General features: G+C 44.2%; 2 protein-coding genes across 2 annotated transcripts; both read right to left on the bottom strand.

Annotated features, from left to right (window-relative positions):
* Positions 1-356: 356 nt before the first annotated feature.
* On the bottom strand, positions 357-6634 carry LOC142419773 (keratin, type I cytoskeletal 19-like). The gene is made up of 9 exons (XM_075523044.1): positions 5975-6634; positions 5269-5351; positions 4535-4691; positions 3979-4140; positions 3529-3654; positions 3075-3301; positions 2179-2492; positions 1570-1671; positions 357-668 (listed from the first exon to the last, which is right to left on the bottom strand). The coding sequence occupies exons 1-9, from the start codon at positions 6632-6634 to the stop codon at positions 643-645; spliced, it is 1857 nt and encodes a 618-aa protein (XP_075379159.1). The 3' UTR covers positions 357-642.
* A 9399-nt stretch (positions 6635-16033) lies between these two features.
* Positions 16034-21063, bottom strand: LOC142419778 (keratin, type I cytoskeletal 19-like). The gene is made up of 8 exons (XM_075523052.1): positions 20575-21063; positions 19590-19672; positions 18858-19014; positions 18262-18423; positions 17683-17808; positions 17272-17498; positions 16631-16761; positions 16034-16059 (listed from the first exon to the last, which is right to left on the bottom strand). Exons 1-8 carry the CDS (start codon positions 21061-21063, stop codon positions 16034-16036), a joined length of 1401 nt encoding a protein of 466 aa, XP_075379167.1.
* Positions 21064-23180: the final 2117 nt, after the last annotated feature.

The following is a 23180-nucleotide window of genomic DNA, read 5'->3' as shown; positions in this document are numbered from 1 at the left end:
TTTTTAAGTGGCTTTCTAGGGAATAGTTCCTTAAACCCACCCCCTCTTTCCCTGACAGAAGTTAATAGCAGAAACGAGTCAGTTTTTTGACTGTTGCTTTTCCCATTGCAGGGACTACAGAGCATTGTACCTGGTAGTGTATTCTTCAAAGTTTTGCCCAGTTGGTCTTAAATGATGAATATGTCGCTGCAAACTTTTGGATCTTCCGCATAATCTGACAGGTTATTGTGTATTCCACAGGTAGGGCTTGATATTTGTAATGGATTCAAACAAAAATGTCTGCTAAAGGAAATTTCTCCCAGACATGGCTTTCTGGTTGCATCAGAGAGAAGCAAAGATTTATTAGCATTTTTTTTTTGATTCGTTTTTTTTTCTTTTTTTCTTTTTTTTTTTCACAAGAATACCAATCACGGTAGAGATTAACTCAGGTAACAGTGATTAGGCACAGAAATTCAGCTGGAAGAAGCAGGTAGGCCATCCAGAGAGTTCTGATGAGCCCCTGGAGTGAACAGTGTTGAGTAACTTGAACAAGTGTTTGCTCAAGCTCTTCACAGAGACATGATCAGACATGCTCGGTATATTCTTGCTTGGTCCAAAGGCCCACTGGTGAGGTCCTGCAGTGGAAGGTGCTGGTATTGCCAATCACTTCTCAGACTTTCTAAAACTCCCTGTTGAAAGATGAAGGGAAGCAAGAATTTCTTTGAAGAAGTGTTATCTCATTCAGCATTTTTAATCTTTTTGTTACTTCATAATTGTGTGTGCAGTTCTCAGGGGACTAGATTTTTTTCCCCAGCATTCTGGAAAGGTTAGGACAGTGTCAGACTTAATATTTGTACAAGCATGTGTTTGCAGCTTTATCATATTAAATACATGGACCTGCTTCTATTCTCAACTGAGTAAGTGTAAATCACTCTTTAAATTTAGAGTGACTGTAGCAGTATAAATCAAATGCAGGTGAACTTAGAGTCTGTATTTATATGTGTATGGGTATTTACAACAAATTTTTAAAAGTTAAAGTAGGATGGCACATAATATATTTTAATCTTGCCTACCAAACATTAGTATATGTAGGACTCTTGCAAGTCAGATAGCATGTTTGATCAAAGGAGTAAAATTTTACGGAGGAGTTCGCAAAGCCTATTAATTTTTAAAAATAACTAGATCTCATCTACACCAAATCTTACCAAAAGATCTTACTCGTTACACAAAAGCCTTCTGAATTCACTGCCTTTGTTTTCAGCATCAAGAGAGGCTGTGTACACTATTCTTACTTCCTGTACTAATGGCTTCAGGCCTTTTGGTCCGTAGCCAATACTTTTCATGCCCAGCTGTCAGTCTGTGATGGAAAACAGCATGTTTGTGAGATAGACTACATTTTTAAATAAGATTAATATCCCTGTTACTTTCTTGATAAAAAGGAATAAATGGAAGCCTCAAAGCAGGATCATTTTCCATCTTTTTTAAAAAAATCGGAAGTGGAAGAGAATCTTTCTAAAAATTATAACTTCCTGTTCATTTTCAACATTTTCAGGCATTTGTTTGAGATGCTGTCAGGACCTGGAGCCTTACCTGATCTCATTGTTTTTATGGCTTCGGACACTTCCTCCATTGTTGCTCCTCTCTCCAATGTTTTATTCCCTTCCAGGCAGAGCTTCAGGTGTTCAGCACCTCCTGCAATCACAGAGTGAAATCAGACATGGAAAAGACCTTTTGCTCCCTCCCCATCTTTTGCCACTTCAGGATTTTGCAGCTAATACCGTTTATATTTTAGATGTCATGAGGGTTCCAACTATTTTACCCTGCTTTAACCATTTTGCCCCCTTAATACCAGTTACATTTCTAACACTTGGCTTCATTCCGAAACTACTGACTTCTCTGGTTCACTGCGTGCTTTGGATTGGACATTATTTTCCCTTTTCCTCCTTCATTTCCTCTTTCTGCACATCCTCTGATACAACTCTTCATAACATCCCCTTCATTCGAGTCACTTGTGATAATACTACCACGTTGATATGTTACTGTATAAGAACAAATGTCAAGTGGACTTAAAACACGACTGGGAAAAAATAGCAAAAATATCTCCAGATTTCCAAATAAGGAAGGAAGTTGTCATATCCTTTCCTGCTATTCAGAGAAAAGAGTTAATGGAAGGATGTACTCTTTCATTCCAGTTTTTACCTTGGCTTTCACAAGAGTTGCCAGAGTGGGACTGGGAAGATGAAGAGTGGGAGAGGCAGGATTTGCCCCCTCCTCCTCCACCACTGCCACCTCCTCCACCTGAAGTTTTACCACAGGCTCCACTTCCTGTTCCTCCTCCGCTCCCTCCTCCTCCACCTCCAGAAGAGGAGGTTCTTCCACAGGATCCTCCAATTCTTCCTCCACCTGAGGACCAGCTAATTCCTCCTCCACTACTTCCTCTTCCAGAAGACCAGCTAGTTCCTCCATGACCTCCTCCTCCTGAAGATCCACCACCAGCTCCTCCCTGTGAGATGCTGCAAGGAGGAAAGGGCATGTAAGTGTAAGAGTTACAGCAACATGACCAGCGTCTGGCATCCTATCGGCTGTATCGAGGCCACCTTCTGACTCCCTCTGAGCTCCTCCTATGACTGAGAAAGTACTGTTGTGTGAAACATGTTCTAGAGAACTGGTTTTAAACTATCCTAATTAAGGACAAATTAACTGATCTGCACAGAAGAAGAAAAAGAAAGATAATGAATGTCTTTAGATGTCTTTCAAAATATGTACCCTGAGTATTTATAAAAGACAGCTATTTTCTTGCTTGCCTTTAATTTTCATATATAACTGTACTTCCCGATCGTACTGTGGAGAAGAAATGGCATATTATAGTTCTAAATACTTTTCTAAATGTTTTTGTCCAGTTCATAATAAGTATAGAATAATACAGCTTTGTACACTTCCAGCTAAGATTTAGATTCCATATGAATTCCTGTGATTGTATGTTGATGAAATATGTTGATGATGAATCAATTGCACTAGTTCCTAATATAAATATTCCTAGTTTCATCTTCACCTGTTTGCATAGATGGCATCTTAATTAATCTGAATGTACGTACCCAATATCATGCTGCCCTTCCTCAAGCAGTGCCCGGTACTGAGCAATCTCCTGTTCCAGGCGGGTCTTGATGCCCAGGAGCATCTGGTACTCTTCATTCTGACTCTCCATCTCACAGCGGATGCTGGCCAGCTCCTCCTCCAAGGGGACGATCATACTCTGGATCTGCTGCAGCTGCATGTTATAGCGACGTTCTGTGTCTTCCAAGTTGGATTGCAAAGAATGTGCCTGAGAATGACAGAAAAAAACCAGTATTTTTTAATGGGAATGTGGCAGGTTATGGGAATGTGGCAGTATTAGATCATTCTTACGCCCAAAATGAGAAAAATCTTACATGGTGTCAGATGCGCCAAGCATCTTCATTAAATGGAGTGCTAGCAATAGCTGATCTCCTGTCATTCCAGCAACTCACGTGTTCTTTGCGTATCAGAGGATCAGAAGCAATCGTTACCTACCATGCTGAGTTGCGACTGCAGCTCAATTTCCAGGCTCTGATAGTCACGTCTCAGCACAGAGATCTGTTGGTTGCTTGATTCCACTTCCTGGCCGCTGGAGTGGACTTGTTGACTCACTTCCTCCATCTGAAAAATTAATATACAGAAGTGGAGGTTTTGAGTTTTACTTACAATCTCAGCATGGCAGTTTATCATGGAAGCATCTGGCAACACAAGTTGAAGCAGGGCCACTTGTAATATGGGGGCTGTTTAAACTTGCTTACATGGCTCTGCCAGTGCAGTTCAAGCCCACTTGTGCTTTCCCTTATTTTAATCAAAGGGATTCTACCATTGTATCCTAAAAGCAATGGATGTTGTCATTTAAAGTGTCATTCAACTAGAGGAAGTTCTTACCAAAAGTTGGTATTGTTTTTCTTTTGTAATGTGAACATTCAAATTGTAACCATTTACCTTGCTTTCATACCACCTTTCAACCTCTTCACGGTTTTTCTGAATAATATTTTCATATTCTTGTCTCATATCATTCAGTTTTTTCAGCAGATCCTCTCCTGGAGCAGCATTCACCTCCACATTCACATCACCACCGGACTGTGTTTGCAGTGATTTCATTTCCTGCAGAGAAAACCCAGGCCCAAGGCAAATAAACAAAAATGGTGAAATTACTTTGCGAAAGAGTTTTGAAGTCAGTTAAGTTGCTCTGAAGTCATAAACCATCCTGGATCCTTTCAACATATGTATGTTGGCTTTTTTTCTTGTTGCAATTATTTAGCCTTGACTTCCCAGCCATTGCTTGTTGAGAGGGACCGTGCTAGGAAATGCCCTGGAACAGCCTGGGCCTGGCAGTCCGCCTGTCTCAGAAGGCCCCTTGCTGAGCTGCCGCACATTAGGAGAGCACGGAAGACTATTTAGCGCAGAGGATGTTAGCTGCGAAACTTCCCCACATTTCCGATATTGTAAGTGTTCTTGTTTTCCTCTGCAGTTTGCATTTCAAGGAGCTGGCTCTTACCTCCTCATGGTTCTTCTTGAGGTCAATCATCTCCTCCTTTAGAGACTCAAATTGCATTTCCAGGTCAGACCTGCTCAGAGTCAGATTATCCAACAAGGGTCGCAAGCTATTAATGTCAGCCTCCACATTCTGCCGGAGAACACTTTCCGTCTCGTACCTGTGCCAAGGACAGCGCAGAAAGGTCAGCCCTGGTCTTGGGTTCTCAGTCCTTCTCCTACTGACTTTATTTATAAAAAAGTTCACGTATTCCAGTATCTCAGTGTCTACTTTTGTTTCCATACTTTGTAGCACATAGCATCTCTCAACCAGCAGAATTATGAAATCAGCAGCCACTATGTAAAGTTTAATATTAACATTAATATTAAACTTTAATATTAAAATGTATTCTGTGGTCTTTTTCATTGTCTCTTCTTACTGTAGGCTTTGTGCAGGTTTCATCTGTCTGTTTCACCTGACTTTCAGTGAGAGAAAATCACAATTTTTCTTTCCTTAAAAATAAAGCTTTTTTTAAGCTTTGACTCCACAGCCATAGGGAGTATTCCCATTGAAGATCATAATGGAAATAATGAAGAATTTTGAAGTCTTACAAATTATTTCAGTTGTGCTGCCACGGAACCAGGAGGAACCCTAGTTTCTGTGGATCGATATTTGTTTATGGAATGAATTTATGAAACTAAGTTGAGGAAAGTAGGAGACAGAAAGTCAGTGCCTGGAAAAGAGGATTATATATTTACTTTATCCTGAAGTCTTCTGCAGTCATCCTTGTGTTATCCAGGTCCAAAAGTACCCTGTTGGTTTCCACAGCCGCAGTCACAAGCTAGAAGAGAACATGACACGCTGAGAAAAATTTTCCCTGTGGATCTCTCAGGTTTGCACAAGGGACAGAAATATGAATGTGATCTTCTTCTTATAATTCCCAGGTGTCTGAGGGCAAGAGCATTTCCTACGTACAGAGGCCTGGAAAGGTCATCTACAGTGCGCAACAAAGAGGTACCTGTGTGAAAATAGCATCAGAACGGCAAATACTGTTTTGTGAGTACAAGAGTCCTGTCAAGAAGCTTGGTGTCACCACCATAGCTCTAGCTCACCTCCCATGCCCACGGGCCAAGGGCTGTACTCAAATGTCAGACACTGGACATCGCAGAGGGTACTTGTTACCATTTTTCCTATGCTCTAAAATCCACTATAGGCCTTCTGAGAGTCTGCAGTCACTGCCAACAAACGGTCTGTGGGGTGTGCTATAGGGGGTGTGCATCGTTTCTCCACCGCTAGTTGAAGATAGTTGGATGCATGCACAGAAGGCAGAATTTCAAGCACAAGAGGCACTTTCAGAGAGGCACTTAGTGAGCTTAGGAATATCCATGCTGGGTGCCTCAAAGATTTTACTCAGTCACAAAAAGTCTGTCAATGCTTAAAGTTCTCTGACAAAGAACATCCTACCTGATTTTGAAGGTCTTCAATTTTTCTGTAATAGTGGCTGTAGTCCTTTGTACCAGTAGGACCTTGCTTCTGGTACCACTCCCTGATTAATTGTTCAAGCTGAGCATTTTCCATTTCCAAATTTCTGACCGTAGCCAGGTAAGAAGCCAGGCGTTCATTAAGGCTCTGCATGGTCAGCTTTTCGTCGTTGGAGAGAATTCCCACATTCCCTCCACGAAAGCCACCACTGCCAAAGCTGCCACCACCTCCACCAAAGCTTCCTCCATAACCACCACCAAACCCACTCCCACCGGATCCAAAGCCTCCTCCCATGCTGCCACAGCCCATTCCTCGTCCATAACCGCCACCGCTCATTCCCCCTCCATAATAACCACCACTCATTCCTCCTCCACAGCTGCCGCCACTCATTCCTCCTCCATAACTACTGCGCCTCATCTTTCCATAACTACCACCACTAGCTCCCCCACCATAGCTGCTCCTGGAACTTCCTCCGCCACAACTGCTGCCAGAAATCCTGCTGCCACCACTTGTCCTGGAAGTGATTCTTCTGCAGGAGGCAGAGGAATACTTACTGCCTCCTCCACCACCACCACTGCTAGCACTGCCACCACTGCTCCCTCGCAGGCAGCTTTTAGAGGTCTGTTTGGAGCCACAGCTCATAGTGGCAGCAGCAAATTATTTGGGTTAAAACGCAAAGCTGGTCTTACAGTTGTTCTGGAATCATAGCTCCAACTGCCACCGTGCCAGGTCTGCATTTATACCTGAGATAGTGGGTGTCACCGTCAAAGGGAGTACCTTCTTTCCATGTGCATTTGCAAGCCGTACTTTTTCTGCCAAGGGTAATTTACCAAAGCAAGATGTTTGACAGTGTCAGGAAGCTTAACCCATACATAAAGTGTTCATGACTGTTTGTTTGTTAATACAAAACATGTAATTTCTATTGGGTGGCTCTGAATTAGGTAGATCTTTTCTGTGATCTAGTCCACTGTCATCTGAATTAAACTCATCCCACTCACCTCATCCTGTTCACATCTCTTTCAGCACAACAATAAACTGTCATAATATGGGACAGCAATTAATGTTACTATCTGTCTTTTAATGTAGTCGTTCCTCATGCTCTTTCTTTTCAGATATTTGTCAAGGAATCCCAGCTGATTTTTTTATACTTAAGTGATATTTTAATAGGTTCTGGTTTATGGTTATCTTATGCTGTGTGCTCCTTATTTTTAGTCCTTTGTTGCTTTATGCCTTTTGAAAACATATTGCAGGATGTATTTTGTAGGTACACTGAACCACTCTGACATCTTTGCAATTTCTCATAAAAACCTAGTGAACATTGGTAAATACCGAACGTGTCGGCAATTTATTCCAAACATACAATTATGTTTTATAAATACCAATTTAATTATGAAAACTTTTATGACAACAACTGGAAAATAGCTCTGTGTAAGACTGTAAGGAAAGGAAGTGTGACAGGTTGTTTCCGGGAATAACTCCTCATGTGCATGGACCAAACGCAGTTACAGTATGGTTGAGAGACCTGGGAAAGCATCTTGGCTCTGGGCTAGTCTCTCGTGATGTGTCTGTGAATATGAGAGGTAGTGTTCTCACTCCTGAAGGATTTCAAAATTTCAGTCAGGACGTTTTCCTTCCGCAGCACAAATACAACCATACTTACTTGGAGGAGAAAGGCTAAGTACCTGGTTTTGGGGTTAAGTCAGTAAGCTGTACAACAAAATAGCATTTTCCCTTCAGTTTTGTTTTCCATTCATGGATGCAGCATGACCAAAAGTAGGAAATATTTGCTATCTTGCATCTTCTTCTTTTAAGATTGCATCTTTTTCAAATACATAGCAGTGGATAGTTCAGCTGAGCATCCGTCTTCTGAGCTCTTACAGCAACCTGAGCCTCAAACATTTGAAATCTCCTTCCTGACTGCCTCTCATGTCTGTCCTCCTTCCCAGGCACATGATGTTTAGCAAAATGCAGCCTGTTAGCTGTCATTCTTTGTAGGTTGAACTAGTTGTGTGATATCCAACTTCCTGTATTGATTTGCTGTAGTATTCTTTTCTCACTCAGCCTTTGTGATGTTGGTTGTTGCTAATTTAGAAGGTTGTTTGTTATGGCTTACAGCAAGTGTTTGTGGAAACATCTTTTTATAAATGCCCCTCCCAGCACACCCTCACCCACACAGTAGGACACACCTAAAGTTTCATCTTCTGCTAGACTTCATTTCTGAAATGTCCAAGGAAGCAAGGCCTTCTCAGGCTTGTAGACATTTAAATTGTTCACTACAAAACTTAGTGGAGTCTAAGTCATAATTTTATCTTGTTCCAGTGAGAAATCCTTTTCTCTTGAAGTGCATGAAATTCTCTTCTATGCCAACAGCTACTTTGGCTCATGAAATCATTGGGTTACATTCTGTTTAACTGTTGGCTTCCAGTTGCTGACACCCATTTATTATAAGGACACGGATACGTTTCTATGTTCTGTATAATTCTGCAGAAGGGTAAGGGGTTTCGTTTTGTCTGGAAAGACGTTTATTACATCTTTTGTATGAGTCATTCCTTTCAGGTGGACTAAGCTTCATGTCTTCCGTTCACAAAAAGAACATGTTTGGATAGTTTGAATATCAGTGAGGATGCTTGTGTGCAACATACTTCACAGCTTCACATTTAATACATGAAAGGAAGATTTAATACCGTTTTTTCCCTAGAATTCGTGCAGACAACATACCTCAAGAGTGAAGATTAGTTCCTTAAAAACGGAGAAGCCTGATGGATTCGGTGTATCTGGAAATGACTGGCCAGGATCAGGGATAGAAAGTGTGGAACAAATGGTTCCTGAAAGGAATGTTTTATTTCAAAGTTTGCTGTAAAATGGAAGTTGTTTTATGAAATGGTAGTTTTCTCTGCAGTTATGTCTCTCAGGATTGTCCAAGCATCTGCAAGCATACTGAGCTAACTAGATGATCTTAGATAATGTTTCCAGGAAAATCTAGATATAAGTGCTGCAGAAGAGAACCTGGTGGGTTGGGAAAACCTTAACAGAAGAGAGATTTCAATAAACTCTGCGGGAACGGCAAGGAACCCCAGTAGTACCTGTTAAATGGGACAGTGAAACATTATGAAATCTCGGGCTGGTGCTGCTTATTGCAGCATCAAGCTGCTGCTCCACAAACACATCAAGGCACGTCCACCCTAAACTGGTGTGCCCTTTGCTATCGCACCCTGCGGTGCAGTGAGTACAGCACAAGGAGCCGTGAGGGCTTCCCCTGGCATTGCCCAGACTCAAAACTGCCTGGCATCACTCCGTGATGCGATGCTCGTAACCAGCTCAGCATCTGAATTCACTGTCCTCTACTTGCCCGCTTCAGTGGGCTTACCAATGCTGGAAATGGGCATGGACGTATCTTCTGACCACACTGAGGACAGTTCTCAGTCATGGGCAGATGAAGAAGGCTGAGAAAACTTCAGCTGCTGCAGCAAGCAGGGGCTGAGAGGCAGCTATGGCTGTGCTTAGGGAGAGGCTGCACAGTGTGACAAGGCAGGAGTCTTCACTTATCACCAGTGAGCGTCTCTTAGACTCTGTGTTGTGCATCCTTGGCCCTGGCTGCTCACAGGTATTCAGGTAGAGTCTCAGGTGTGTTGGTTATGAGTATTAAAGAGCTCTTTTGGATTATTTTCTGCTTGAGAGACTTCTGAAAGGCTGCTCCAGAGAAGCTGCCGCTGTGCCTCTCACACTGGTATAAAAAAACCAGTGTGAACTGAAGTGCAAGGTGAGCTTTAAAACACAGGACTTGCTTTGAAACAGATTTTGGTGGGTTTTTTTGCACTGGGTATAACTAATGGAGAGAGCATACAGTCACAATGTACCCTCAAAGCTGAGAATTTAACGGCATTCAGGAAAACCTGCCCTTGCATGACTGACATGCTTCAGGTCACAGCCAAGATAGGAGGAGGTGGAGGAGGAGGAGGAAGATGCCTTGGGGGCGGATGACACCATAATTGTTTGCAATGAGGCCTCTTCCCTTTTCCGGTGATGAAACTGTTATGAGCTCCTGCCCAGAAGAGGATGGTGGACTATTTAAGCCTGAAAGGGTCACCCAGTGGGGGCATGAATTCACCCAGCGCACTTAAATGGCAGAATTATCACGTGCTCCGCGGTAACACAGATGTGCGTTGGCTGAAAGCAGAGGCTGGGAGAGAATGCATTCTTTTTCCTTTAGGGTGTGTGTGGCAGCAGTAAGGGGTGAGGCCAAAATGGCCTCCATGGTGGGCTGGAGTGATGGCACGGTGATGGGTGTGTGGGCTGAGCACACGCAAGCTCCTATCAGCTCCCTTTTCTGAGCTCTGCATTTACAGCCTCCTTTGGACGGATGTGTTTGGGAGAAACTGCTGAGGCTGCTGAGCACATCTGTGGGGGTACGACTGGACTGTTACCCACCCTTGTCGGTGCTTCAGTGCTCATGAATCCTCTTCCATCCCTCCTGCCTCTGGTCAGTTCTTTTCAGGAAAATTCTCTTCGCTTATGTTGCTACACAGGGAAAAACCATGGAAGATCTATCTGGGGAATATGACTCATTCTCATAATTTTACATTATAAACTAACTTCCATTATATAATCATCAAGCAATTTTATTAACACCAGATAATCCCACAGAACAATATTTCTCCATAGTAAAGAAGAAACCCAGTCCCTGAAGGATGACTGTGTTGGAGGGAGAACATGGTCCTCGTTCTGAGGACATATGCTGCTCTTCCTTCCATTGAGGTTCAGCTGCCCAACACTTAGCATGAAACTGTTCTCCTCTCCACTAAAATTTAAATGACAAAGGTTTTTTTCTTATCCTGATAAAAAGCTAGATGTTTGAAAACTGAAAAATCTAAGAAAATGTGATTCAGATTAGTTGAAACATATGAGGGCTCAATCGTGCTTATTATTTTAATAGTGCATTATCTAAGAGTTCTAAACAAAAGGAATTTCCACCTAGCAATTCCCAATTGTTTATTCTGTGATGAGGGCACAGTGTGCTTTGGAATCTTTTTTCCCCACCAACTCAGCTGTTGGTGCCTGGCAGCAGTTCCATCCAGAAATATTTGGGGTTGAAAGTGTTGTCAATACCAACTATTTCCAGTGAAAAGTTTCATTTGCTCTAAATGCATTTTTGTAACTAGAAATAGTTGTGTCAAAAAACTGTGTGCCCCATTCTTCTCCTAGCAGTGGGACGCTCAGCCGGTGGACTTTGGTTTGTTCCCACAGCAGTTTGTACAATTGTTGTGAATCCCTGGTGCCAGTGGGAGCATCTTCAAATATGTTTAGCATTACTTAGTGGAACAGTACACAGGATGTATTGTTCATTCTGTTTCTTTCTTCCTGTGTATATTTATGGCCACATCTAATAAAGCAGTGCGTTTCTAGAGCTCAGTGAAATTCTGTGTAAACCGTCTGCATATGATCATTCCCTGCGTGCCACAACATACTTAGGCTTTTTTCAAGTGAGGGTTTTTAAAATATCTGTTTTGAAGTGAGAGCGTAAGTCCTCACCTCTCCTGCACTCTTCTGTAAGACAGGGTGTAAGTCGTGGCATCTGCCCACGCCCCAAGATGTGTGGTCACAGGGAATATCCCTGGCACGTATCCTCCTTGTTGTGTCTGATGGTCCTAACACAGCACATCTGCCCAGCTGTCGGTTAAAAGTGGACCGCAGCACTGGGAGGTGGTCTGCTGCCCTCCAGGTAAGGTAGTCAGTAGTACCCCATCCAGCAAACATCTCTCCTTTGGGAAAAAAAATAATTCTTGCATACATTATACTTGATCTGTTACTCATTCGTTATTGCAGAGACTAGTACTGATGAAACGTTACAGGGCATCTTCCAAAGATCCACCACCCAATGGAACGATGGTGACTACGATAGGAACAGTAATTAGGTGAGTCAGAGCTGTAAGAGACTCTTACAGTACAAACCCTTTGGGTGGGAACTTTGTCATTTTGGGTCTAAACAGCCCCTGGCACAGCTGCCTCTTTGGGGTCTCAGCTAATGCTACTTCATTGGCAAGACCTTCATCAGCAAAGGGTCATTGTACCCCAATTACAACCCCTACAGAGAGCCTGGGTTTCACTGTGCACCTGCCTAACGACATGATGCAAAATATTCCAGTGCTCTTTGAAAAACATAAACACGTATTGGCAAATTGGTGCAGCGAGTTTTAGCCTGGTGTCCATTCTGTGCATTTACACACAGGAGAACACAGCAGGGGTCTTGAAAAAGGCGGGGAGGAAGCCTGTGTCGTCTCCTGCAACAGTCACACACACAGAATCAGGTCATGTCAACCTCACTACAAATGTGACCACTGAATACAGGTGAGCGAGGTGGAGCAAGATGTCGGGGCTGATAGCTTGTTCCATGTTTTCAGCTGGCAGGATCTCCCCAGCACATACCGCAGACACTACTTCATCTGTTTAGCTGCGTATTTCTGTTAGAAGAAAATTAGCCAAGCAATCAGAGCTGGGTTTGCTGCACGCCTCTCCCCTGGGCACCTTCGACAATCTCAGTGAGAGCCGCGTGCCCTCTAGAGAGCAGGCTGCAGACCGTGGCGCAGGGCCTGGGATGTCCGTCTCCTCCTGCACCTCCAGATATCCCATGTAGTGAAACACACAAAGTGTCTGAATCGCTCAGTGCCGTGGCGCAGGGATCGACAGCGGCAGGAGGGAATGCTTCCCCACGCCACTGAGTGCCGTCATTGCAAGTACGTGTTAGAGGACTGTCCGGTGCAGGTGGCCCTGGGCAGTACTGAAGTTACTGTACAGTGTGTATCATTACATTTTTATGTAATATTATTTTAATTACATATTCTTGTACTTTTGTTGTATAGTCTAACAGCAACTTCCACTTAGCCACAGATAGTATTAGCCAAACTTGTCTGCATCTCCTGGCCTCTTAGTAAAATGTGAATCCCACTTAAGCAGGGTATCCGATCTCGGTCTTACGTACTGCGATAATATGAACAAGAACGGGAGAGGGCTGGGCCAGACCAGGCACTTGGGAGCAGACGGTTGGCAGGGCGGCACTTTGTTTGGATCTGCCGGTTAAGAACAGCTGACACCTTATGGAGAGATCTGGAAAGTGCCGAGATGTCTGTCTGCCCGTCTTTCCCAGACTCTGTCTCCATTTCCTTCTTCTCTGGCACAAGCAGCATTTGCATGTAATGATAATTTATTATTCCAGCTCCTCTTAAGTTTTTATCTGAAATCAAATACAGTGCTCATGAAAAACTTTTGCTTGAGTCTTGATACAAGCTGGATAGACTACCAGTTTTGCCCTTTGTTTGCAGGCAAACTGTCGTGGTTTAGCTTCAGTCAGCAACCAAGCCCCACACGGCCGCTCGCTCACCCTCCGCCCCGGTGGGATGGGGGAGAGAATCAGAAGGGTGAAAGTGAGAAAACTCGTGGGCTGAGACAAGAACAGTTTAATAATTGAAAATAATAATAATAATAATAATAATAATAATAATAATAATAATAATAATAATAGTAATAATAGTAATAATAGTAATAATAGTAATAATGATAATAGTAATTTGTAATGAAAACAATGAGAGAGAGAGGAGCAAAACCCAGGGAAAAACAACAAAAAAACAAGTGATGCAACCAACTCACCAGCCACTGATGGATGGCCAGCCTGACCCCGAGCAGCGATCGCTGCTCCCCGGCCAACTCCCCCCAGTTTATATACTGGGCATGACGCCCTATGGTATGGAATAGCCCTTGGGCCAGTTTGGCTGGGCCCCCTCCCAGCTTCTTGTGCACCCGGCAGAGCATGGGAAGCTGAAAAGCCCTTGCCTAGTGTAAGCACTGCTTAGCAACAACTAAAACATCCGTGTGTTACCACATTGTTCTCATCCTAAATCCAAACCACAGCACTGTACCAGCTCCTAGGAAGAAAATTAACTCTATCCCAGCCCAAACCAGGACACAAACACGTTCAGTTTCTATCCTCTGAAAAAAAACCCAAACCAACCCAGTATAAATATTTTCACAAGTGCTTCGGGTCGATATTTCGTCCTGTGGTGGCAAGAGGGAAGTGCCAATGCGATGGCAGTTAGAAAGTGAAAACTCGGATGCCAAATTCACAGGTTTTAGTTTCGATGAGAAACCGTCTCGCTCTTCAGGGAGGATTTGATTCAAGCTCTTGAGCCAAAATCCTCAGCTGGGAGGAGCGAGCGGCCGGTGGCAGGTCTGCGGGGCTCGAGTGGTTTGGGCAAGGGTTTGTACAATGCTGCCAGCTCCCGGCTCTGGGCAGAGCAGCGCGGCAGCCTGCCGCGGCCCCGAGCAGGTGCGGCCGCTGCCGGCACCAGCCTCCTCCTCCGCGCTGCATCACCCACACACCCGGCGCCAGCCCTCCCTGCCCGCCCTTCCCGCCAGCCCTTCCCTCCCTGCCCGCCCTTCCCTCTCTGCCCGCCCCCCTGCCCGCCGCCGGCGGGAGCCGCCAGGGGCCGCCCGAGAGCGCGGCGGCGGCGCGGGGCGGGGCCCGGGGAGGCGGCGGGGCCTCCGAGCGCGGCCTTCTCCGCCCCGCCGGCCCTGCCCGCCGGCGGCTGCCGCCTGGCTCATCTGGAAGGCCGAACCCCCACCCGCCCTTTGACCCCGTCCCCTGCTTGTTGAGGTGCATAAACTGACCGTGAGCAGAGGCAGAAATGCTTCTTCCAGGAGTGTGATACTTCAGGAGAGGGATTTGGGGAAATGCACTTGCTTTTATGCTTCAGATTTTTTTTAATTTGTCAGGAAAGGTCTCCGAAATATCTTACACATGTTGAGGTGTGAGAAATGTTTGTGCCATGTTATGTAGGCTATAAAAAGGGCTTTCAGGCCATCTGCTTTTTCCACCCTGTGAGTGTCTCTGCACAGCTACAGATGTCCAACCACCCCTTTGCTGTCTCCAGAGAAGAGGAGATTCATGATAAAATTTGAATGCTGTCATCTCAGCACCTGCTCTTGGCTCTGCTTACAGTCACCCAAGAGCGGAGGCACTTGTGTTGCACAGTCCCTCTCCCGAAGCAGATGTCTGATACAGAAGAGATGGGAGTTCCTCTGGCAGATGAGAGGCAGACTCACTCCGACATGCTTACATTACAGAAGGCCAGAAGACAGGTGAGGGCAGAAGACACCTCCCTCCCCCAGATGACTGCAGTGCAGAGCTGTTAAGACGTGTATGACTGACACTGTACTCCCCAGCAGCCAACGCATCTCACAGTTTAATGCCTGACACATCTGGAGAGCAGCTGGAGATGTGCACCAGAGATGGCTGCTAAGCTGATAACAGTGTATGGATATACAGCATTCTGAGCTTGCTTTTTCACGGAAATTCCTGTCACTGATATCTCTGTTCTCCTTTCATTGACGAGCTCCAGCTCCACTTACTTCCTCCTTTGTTGTTCTGCAATGAATTTTAGCACAATGGTCTGTGGGAAGCACACGGGCATCTGCCTGAATTGGCTGTTCATGTAGATCATGGAGGATGTCATGCAGGAATGGGCAACGTATGCTACAGGCTTTGACAGGGTGGAGGTGGACAAGACCTGCAAGGTCAGCGAGGCCGTTCTCTGGCTCCCACTGGCAAAGCAGCTTTGTCGGTTTAGGTAACCCTTGTGCATGGGTTTCCAGCTTTTCCTGCTGGGGCTAGCTTCCTGCAGAAGCTAGCTAGCCTGTCTGAGGTTGTGGTTTGCACCTGGATCGGCACCTGGTTTTCTAAAGGAACTCAGTTTCGAGACGCAGGTTTCTTGATTGCATCAGGCAGAAGCAAAGTTTTATTAGAGAAATTTTTTCACCAGCAGGTACATTAGCGATCCTGACTAACTCAAGTAACTTCTAGAGATTACAGCATTACAGAACAGAAGTAGCAGAACAGAGAAGAAGGTGGCCTCCAGTGAGGCCCCTTTAGATACATGGCAAAGCATTGCTGAGTTACTTCTACTTTCTCTGCATAGAGGCGTGCAGTGAACATCGAGTGTTCTTGTTTTGTCTGTGGGTTTCTCTCTATGTCATCTCACAGTCCATTCCTCCTTAATCACAAATTCTCCTGCAGGTCACTGGAGAAAAAATATAGCAGCATTATTTGATTAGAACAGAGATAAAACCCTTCAAATAACAAAAATTTGGTCTCTGTTGTGCCCTTATTTCAAGAATACACTCTGTTAAACAAGAGCAGTTGGCAGACAACCCAGGAAACCCCAGAAATTCCTTAATTAATTGTGTTTTAATGGGAATTTGCACTTGTAAAGTTACAGATTTGCTCTTTTTTCACTCCTTGAGACCCTTCTGCTAAGCTCTGTTTGGCTGTCTTCTTCTTCTACGTCCAGATCTTTTCTTTATGCCTTATTTCCCCAGCTTTCTCCTTCTAGTCCTACTGCTCCCTCTTGTCTCTCATTTGCTTTCTGTTACTCCTTATTCAGTCAGGGTTCTCTTTAAGCCTGTTTCTTACTGACACAGCCAATTTTGCACTGCAGTTGGATCCATTGTAACAGATCATAGCTGTAGCATAGTAACTCTCTGAGAAGACACCAGTAACGTGTCCTAGGAGAGCTTGTTGTCTCCTGGCCTTATTACAAAGGAACAAACTGAAAAAAAACAGTTCTCCTTTTGTGGGAACACAGCTCTTACCTTGTATATCTCCAGTCTTGCAGGGTGGGACTTGGGGCTGGCAATGGGAAGATGAAGTTGTAGTATAGGTGTGGCTTGTCCTAATGACTCCTCCTCCTACACCAGTTCCTACTCCGATTCCTCCTCCATGACTAGTGGGATAAATTTGGTGAGAGAAATACGGAATTTTAGAACTTCACATGACACTGCTGACTGACTACGTGACACAAAGTCTCAAGCTATGTCTTTTATAGGGGTTAGGGTATTTTACATTGCGTTCTTTTTTCATTTTCAGAGTTGCTTTGCATTTGTGTCCTTCTTGGGCAGGACAATGCAATGCAGAGCTCTGCAATTAATTCTTATTGTGACAGTACTTGCCCATCTTACTATAGAAAAGAGATTGTTACAAATGCTGACACAATACTAGTAGTTGCAATGTTGTAACTAGCAGTTAACAGATTTGGTTTCTCTGCTTTGCAAATCCCAAGGAGTGGTATTTAGTTCGGATTTGAATGTTCATCACAGTGAAGTTGCTTATGAGACAACTTTTTCATCTCAGTGAAAGCATTAAGATGGACTAAAGATTATCTCGGATTCCCAATCTGCAATATAGATCCTTGATATTTTCATTTATTCATTTGTTCATTTAGAGATCTACATACATAAGGTCCTGCTGTCCTCCTTCCAACAAGCACCGGTAGGTCTGAATCTCCTGCTCCAAACGGCACTTGACGTCCAATAAGGTCTTGTATTCTTGGTTCTGGCACTCTATTTCCGCTCTTATTTCAGCCAATTGCTGCTCCACGCATGTGATCTGGTTCTGTAGCTCACCGAGGAGGGTGTTGTACTGGCACTCAGTCTCAGCCAGAGAGGATTCCAAATTATTTCTCTGATAAACAAGACAACCAAACAAAGAAACAACATTCATTTAAGTGTCACCCTGGAGGTTATTATTTCCAATGCAAAAATGAAAGAGGTATTCACCGCCGTCATGCTGATTGGTAGGTCTGGCTGTTCATGCTAAGAAAGCCAGCAGTAACCACGTCACAGCTGTAAGTAAGCTCACCACCCACCTGGCTGAGCTGAGCTTGGAGATCGATTTCCAGGGCTTGCAATTGGCGTCTCAATTCGGTAACCTGGTTGTTGCACGTCTCTACCTCCTGACCGCTTGTAATAACCTCCCGATTCACCTCCTCAATCTGAAAATCACCAATCCAGAATAAAGAGCTTCAGAGAATATCTGTGTAAATTGGACTTGCTTTTACAGAAGCAGAATACAGTGAGTAGCTAGCAAAAAGAAGAGTGAGCAGGGCGAGTTCTCTGTGCCCTGGGTGGTAACCGCCGGCTTCAGCTGCTTGCTCTTTTTACAAATCGCATTAACCTTGTGGCTATTAAGTCTCTTTAAACCAAATGTGGAGTATCTCAGTTCATACCACAAGGCCTTGCGGCAAATGCTGCTGTTCCAGACACGACATAACAAACTGGTCAGACAGGCCTGTGTCTCCTGTGGAACACAGGGTATAATGAGTGCTGATCTCGGGCTTCGCTGTAAAGGAAGAACTGCTTATTATCTCCATGTCTGTTTTCTGAAACGCTCCTGTGCCCTGAAATGTGCATGTCAGTTTGTTTCACAGCAAGTGTGCGTCGCTTACCTTGCACTCATACCAGTCCTCAACTTCCTTGCGGTTGCGCGCTATCAGTGTTTCATACTGGCATCTCAAATCCTCCAAGATTTGCCTGAGATCTGGTCCAGGGCAGGCATTGACCTCCACACTCACGTCTCCAGTCGATTGTTTTCTCAGGCAATTCATTTCCTGGAAATATAACCCAGCTCAGATGCATGCTAGCTTTTGAAAGACAACATAGAAGAGCAGAGCTTGGTGGCTAAGAACAGCACTCCCTGCGAGGCGTGCTTCCTAGCTGTGGCTGTAAAGCACTGGAAGGTGGTGCAAGTGTTTTCCCCAACAAATCTGTTGGGTAATTTCTTTTCTCATCCACTGGAGTCAGCAGCAACTTTCACCCCCCTCTGGCACTCCCAGTGCCAGCGCAGCCCCGAGAGCAGCAGCCACCTCTCTGCCAGAGCTCCCCCCCCACCCCGAGGCAGACAGGTCTGAACCCCAGAAGTGTTTGATGGGAAAGCTGTGGCATGAAAGTGGTTGATCTTTACTTTTAAGTTTAGAGCACATTCGTGTAGGCAAAGTTTTTTGTGTCAGGGCCGTGGTGCTTCTCAGAGAGGGCAGGACCCTACCTCCTCGTGGTTCTTCTTCAGGCAGCAGAGCTCCTCCCGCAGCGACTCCAGCTGTGCCTCCAGGTCAGACCTGCAGAGAGTCAGCTGATCCAGGACTTGGCGTAAGCCATTAATGTCAGCCTCCACGCTCTGGCGCAGGGCCAGCTCCGTCTCGTACCTGGGAGGGAGAAAGAAAGCAGAAATTCAGAACGATAACATCTCACATGTGCTTGGTTTATGCAAAGGTCTCCTTTCCCACCTACCTGCTCTATTTTGTTGTATTTTTGTTGTAAGTTGTATTTTGTTGTCTAAGCTGAATGCACTGTGGATTAGATCTCTGCACTGCAGTTGATGTCTGTTATGTGAAAGCTTTTCTTCATCTGTTTCTTCCTGCTCCTGATCACTGTATGTTTGATATCACTTATTCAGCTGCATTTCTGTTTTGCTGATCCCAATCTGCACTGGTCTGTGATGGAAATGCGCCAACTATACCACTAAGGACCACTCCCTCCAATTTAGGTCCCCAGTCCTCACCAACAAACGCTGTTGCCAAATGTTTTACCCAAGAATACTAATTAAGGGAGGGCTGGTGACCAAAAGCAAAATGCATTTCATCACTCCATCCTGTCCTAATGTGGTGGTGTAGTGAGACTTGTCTGAAGCCTCTGTAATTAGTGCACTGAGACTCCACAAGAAAGATGTAAAGGAGCAGGGAGGAGACAAGGGGGTTCATCTACACAGAGGGGCACTCACTTCACACGGAAGTCATCAGCAGCCATCCTGCTGTTATCAATGTCCAGAATGATCTTGTTGTTATCAATGGTTGCGCAGACAATCTGGAAAAGAGCAGACCATGAGAGATGTCTTGCTTCTCTCTGCTGTTATAGTCTATAGGTGTATCTCGATTGCAGTTAGGTAGTAAGTCTTCACAATTTCCTTTTTCTGTTACCTTCTTACTTAAGTAACCTTGTTCCTTCAGCAGAGCAGTTGGAGGAGGTAGCTTTGCCTCCTTAACTCACAGTCAGTAAAGAAAAGAGGTGGACTGTGTAGAGGTTGGAAGTTAAAGAGTTGTGAGATGGGACTTCCCAGTTTCAAGGTCTGAAGGCAAGTTCTAAAGATGCTTCACAAAGAAGTGAACCTAAAGAACCTTCCTTGAGACATTAAGTCTCAGCTGACATTCAGGCTGGCGTGTTTTTGGCTTCAAGCTTAAGGACCTTCAGAGAAGATAGTTGGAAGGTATTTTTAAGCCTTAAGATCAGCCATAACTTTCATTGTGGACATATTAGTATCAGGCTCTTTGTGCCATCGCAGCAATCAATTTTAAATACTCAAGTTTTCTCACCTAGAATTTACAGTGCTTCATTTGATACAGCATTTGATATGTATGTTCTGCTCTTGTTCGATAGTTCTCTTTGCTTTGCCTTTCCTACTAGGCTGACACCACTACATTTCCTCAGAGCACACTTGGTAATATTGTATTTATACTTGTATAGTCGAAACACAATGTAACAAAGCATCCTTTTCCTTTTTAAGAGTATTATCCCACCTGTATCACCTTGCGGCATGCATCTTTAATATGCACCCACACTCAACAATGTCATAGGAGAACTTGCCAAAATTTATGTTTGCAAAGACATTTAACAGCACCAAAGTTACCTCTAACAATTGCAGTAGGTTCTAAACACAAATTCAGAAATAAGCTTTAAATAGAGGAAGAACAACTGAAAAAGAGGGTTACCTGATTTTGAAGATCTTCGATTTCTTTGTAATAGCAGCTGTAGTCCCGGGGCTCACAGGAGAGGCCCTGTGTAGCATACCACTCTCTGATTCTGCATTCCAGTTCAGCATTTTCCTTCTCCAAGCACTTCACCTTGTCCAGATAGGAAGCCAGGCGGTCATTGAGATTTTGCATGGTGACCTTCTCATCGCAGGATGAAAGCAAACAGTCGCCACCAAGACCACCAACAACCACACCACCTCCAAGGCCAAAACCAAGGCCATTGCCATAGCAGTTGCCACCTCCATAGCTCCCACCAGCCAAGCTACCAACACTCAGTCCCCCTCCATAATTCACTCCACCGCAGTAACTCCTTCCAGAAAAACCTCTGCCACTGCCTATCCCATAGGAAGAAATCCGTGCTCCACCACCACCACCAATGATACAGCTGCCACCACTGCTCCTGCCTTTGCTAGACACAGTAATAGTCTCCTTAATGTTGCAACTCATGGCGACAGCAGTTGGAAATGCAAGCAGAAGCCCAAAGCAAGATGCACAGCTTGATATTAAATCAGACTGCGAGTTGTCCGTTGCCGCGAAACTCTATTTATACCTTCCACAGTGGGTGTCACCACTGTTTCTTCTTCCCATAAGGCTGGCTACTCTAGCCATCGGTGCCAAGAATAATTTCTCAAAGGGAAGTTTCCTTTCAAGAATCCTGGTAGACAAGGAAGATACTTTACATGTCTCTTGCTAATTTCAAAAATACATTAGCAATAATGTTTTATGAATCATCAGCTTTTTGTTTGTGATGCAAACTTTACAACATTAAGCCAGGAAAAACACTGTCCTAAATTATATACCAGGAAGAAATCATTAAAGGTTATTGCATCAAAGAGCTCTTTATCTCTCATTAATTTATTTTCATTTTATTTTGAGTTGAATAAGCAGTTTTCATGCAAGGTGCTGATGTTGGAATATGTAAGATTAAAAAGAAAGACTAAATACGAAGTTTGACTCTCGAATGATGTATGAGGAATGATGTAAGAACTTTGTGGAAAGATCAGAGACACAGAGATTAACCTTGTAAGTCTCTCCATTGGCAAAATGACAACTCCAGAACACTCTGCTATGAGACAAGTGAGACCGTGGAGTGATCTCTTAATGGATATGGATGAAAGGTTCTTCCATGGCTTCGTGGCTCTCCAGTAATTCATAAAGGATTTGTTTCTTTATATGGAGAGCGTAAAGTAAGGTAGAAGTACTTTAAATATTTCCTGTTGTTCAGTGAAAGATATTTCTGCAGTTTTCATCATTATGGATAGTGATTGTTGCTGGGGAAGGGTGGATGTTTTGAAACAGTGAATGGGAGTGGAAACATCCTATGGGCAATTTCTCTGTCAATATGTGCTGCATTCTAGTAAGAGCTTTGGGACTCCTGTCCTAGGAAATATAAAGACAGAATTGCTGATAAAGCTGGCAGAGCAATCGTTGCCCAATACAGTTCTATACCGGCTTGGAGAAGATGGATTAAGTACAAACTAGAGGTTCTTCTGTATCACTAGTGTCTCCAAATCTTAACTAGGCAGAGAAACTAAAAAGTAAGAATCCTTTCACTCTTCTGACATCAAAATTCAGGCTAAGCTTATTTTCATGAGATGTTTTGCTAAGACTCAAGAGCAATGGCCTTCTCTCTGGGACAACCTGTTTCTACTGGCCGTTGAGCAAGAGACAAGCATTCCACAGCTTTCTGAAACTAACCGTTCACTGTAAGAAATTCTCCAAGCCTGCTTCACCAGGGAACAAGTGAGATCAAACTCTTCTTGCTCAAATCCTCACTCTGTGTCAGGATTGTGGATTGGAATATCTATTGTTATGGCAAGGAAATAATCCCATTTACTGAGGGACTGAATTGTCCCAGTATTCATGGATTTGCCCATCATTTTATTGTTCTTATCCTCCTCATTTCTGTTGAAAAGATGCCTCCCCTTATCTCTGCATCCTTAGATGTTACTTATCCAGTACAATGAAAGCCAGCAGCATTCCTGTGATATCTCTAGCAGGCTGAAGACAGAGGTGTGGAGAGACTTGCTCAAAGTGATTTACTCAAAGACAAAGAGCACGCCTCTGGCAGAGTCTGCAGTTGAACCTAGGTCTCCTGTATCAGACTGCAGTGCCTGAATGTCAGCCTGCCCTTCCTTCCAAGTTGTGCTCTGCTCAGTCCCTCAATACAAAGGAGCAAAGCTCAGAATAGGTAAAAACTCTAATAAAGTCATTGTGTATAGCAAGGAATACCTGGATTTCATTACTAGGACTGGAGAACATAATTGGAGTCAGGGTGTGGTGGTAAGAATGAACCGAAACTGATGTAATACTGCATCGCTTGAAGCTTCCCCTGTGCTGCGTATGATTCTTCAGGAGTTTCCCAATAGCTGTCTGCAGCAAGAACCTTTTCTGAGTGAGCACACATTCCTTCCTCTGCTCCACAGTTATCATTTTAGCACATCAGAATAATGCAGGCAGAAACATGGAATGACTTACTCCTTTGTGGGAGTGGAAGATGTCTACATGCCTATTGCGGTAATTGTTGCGGAGAGTAGAGAGGATGGCTCCTGCTCTTCTGAGAT

The sequence above is a fragment of the Mycteria americana genome, chromosome 22, assembly GCF_035582795.1.
Source record: "Mycteria americana isolate JAX WOST 10 ecotype Jacksonville Zoo and Gardens chromosome 22, USCA_MyAme_1.0, whole genome shotgun sequence".
In the NCBI taxonomy this organism is placed as follows: domain Eukaryota; kingdom Metazoa; phylum Chordata; class Aves; order Ciconiiformes; family Ciconiidae; genus Mycteria; species Mycteria americana.
Note: the sequence above shows the minus strand (reverse complement) of the source record. Positions and strands in the feature narration are given on the sequence as shown.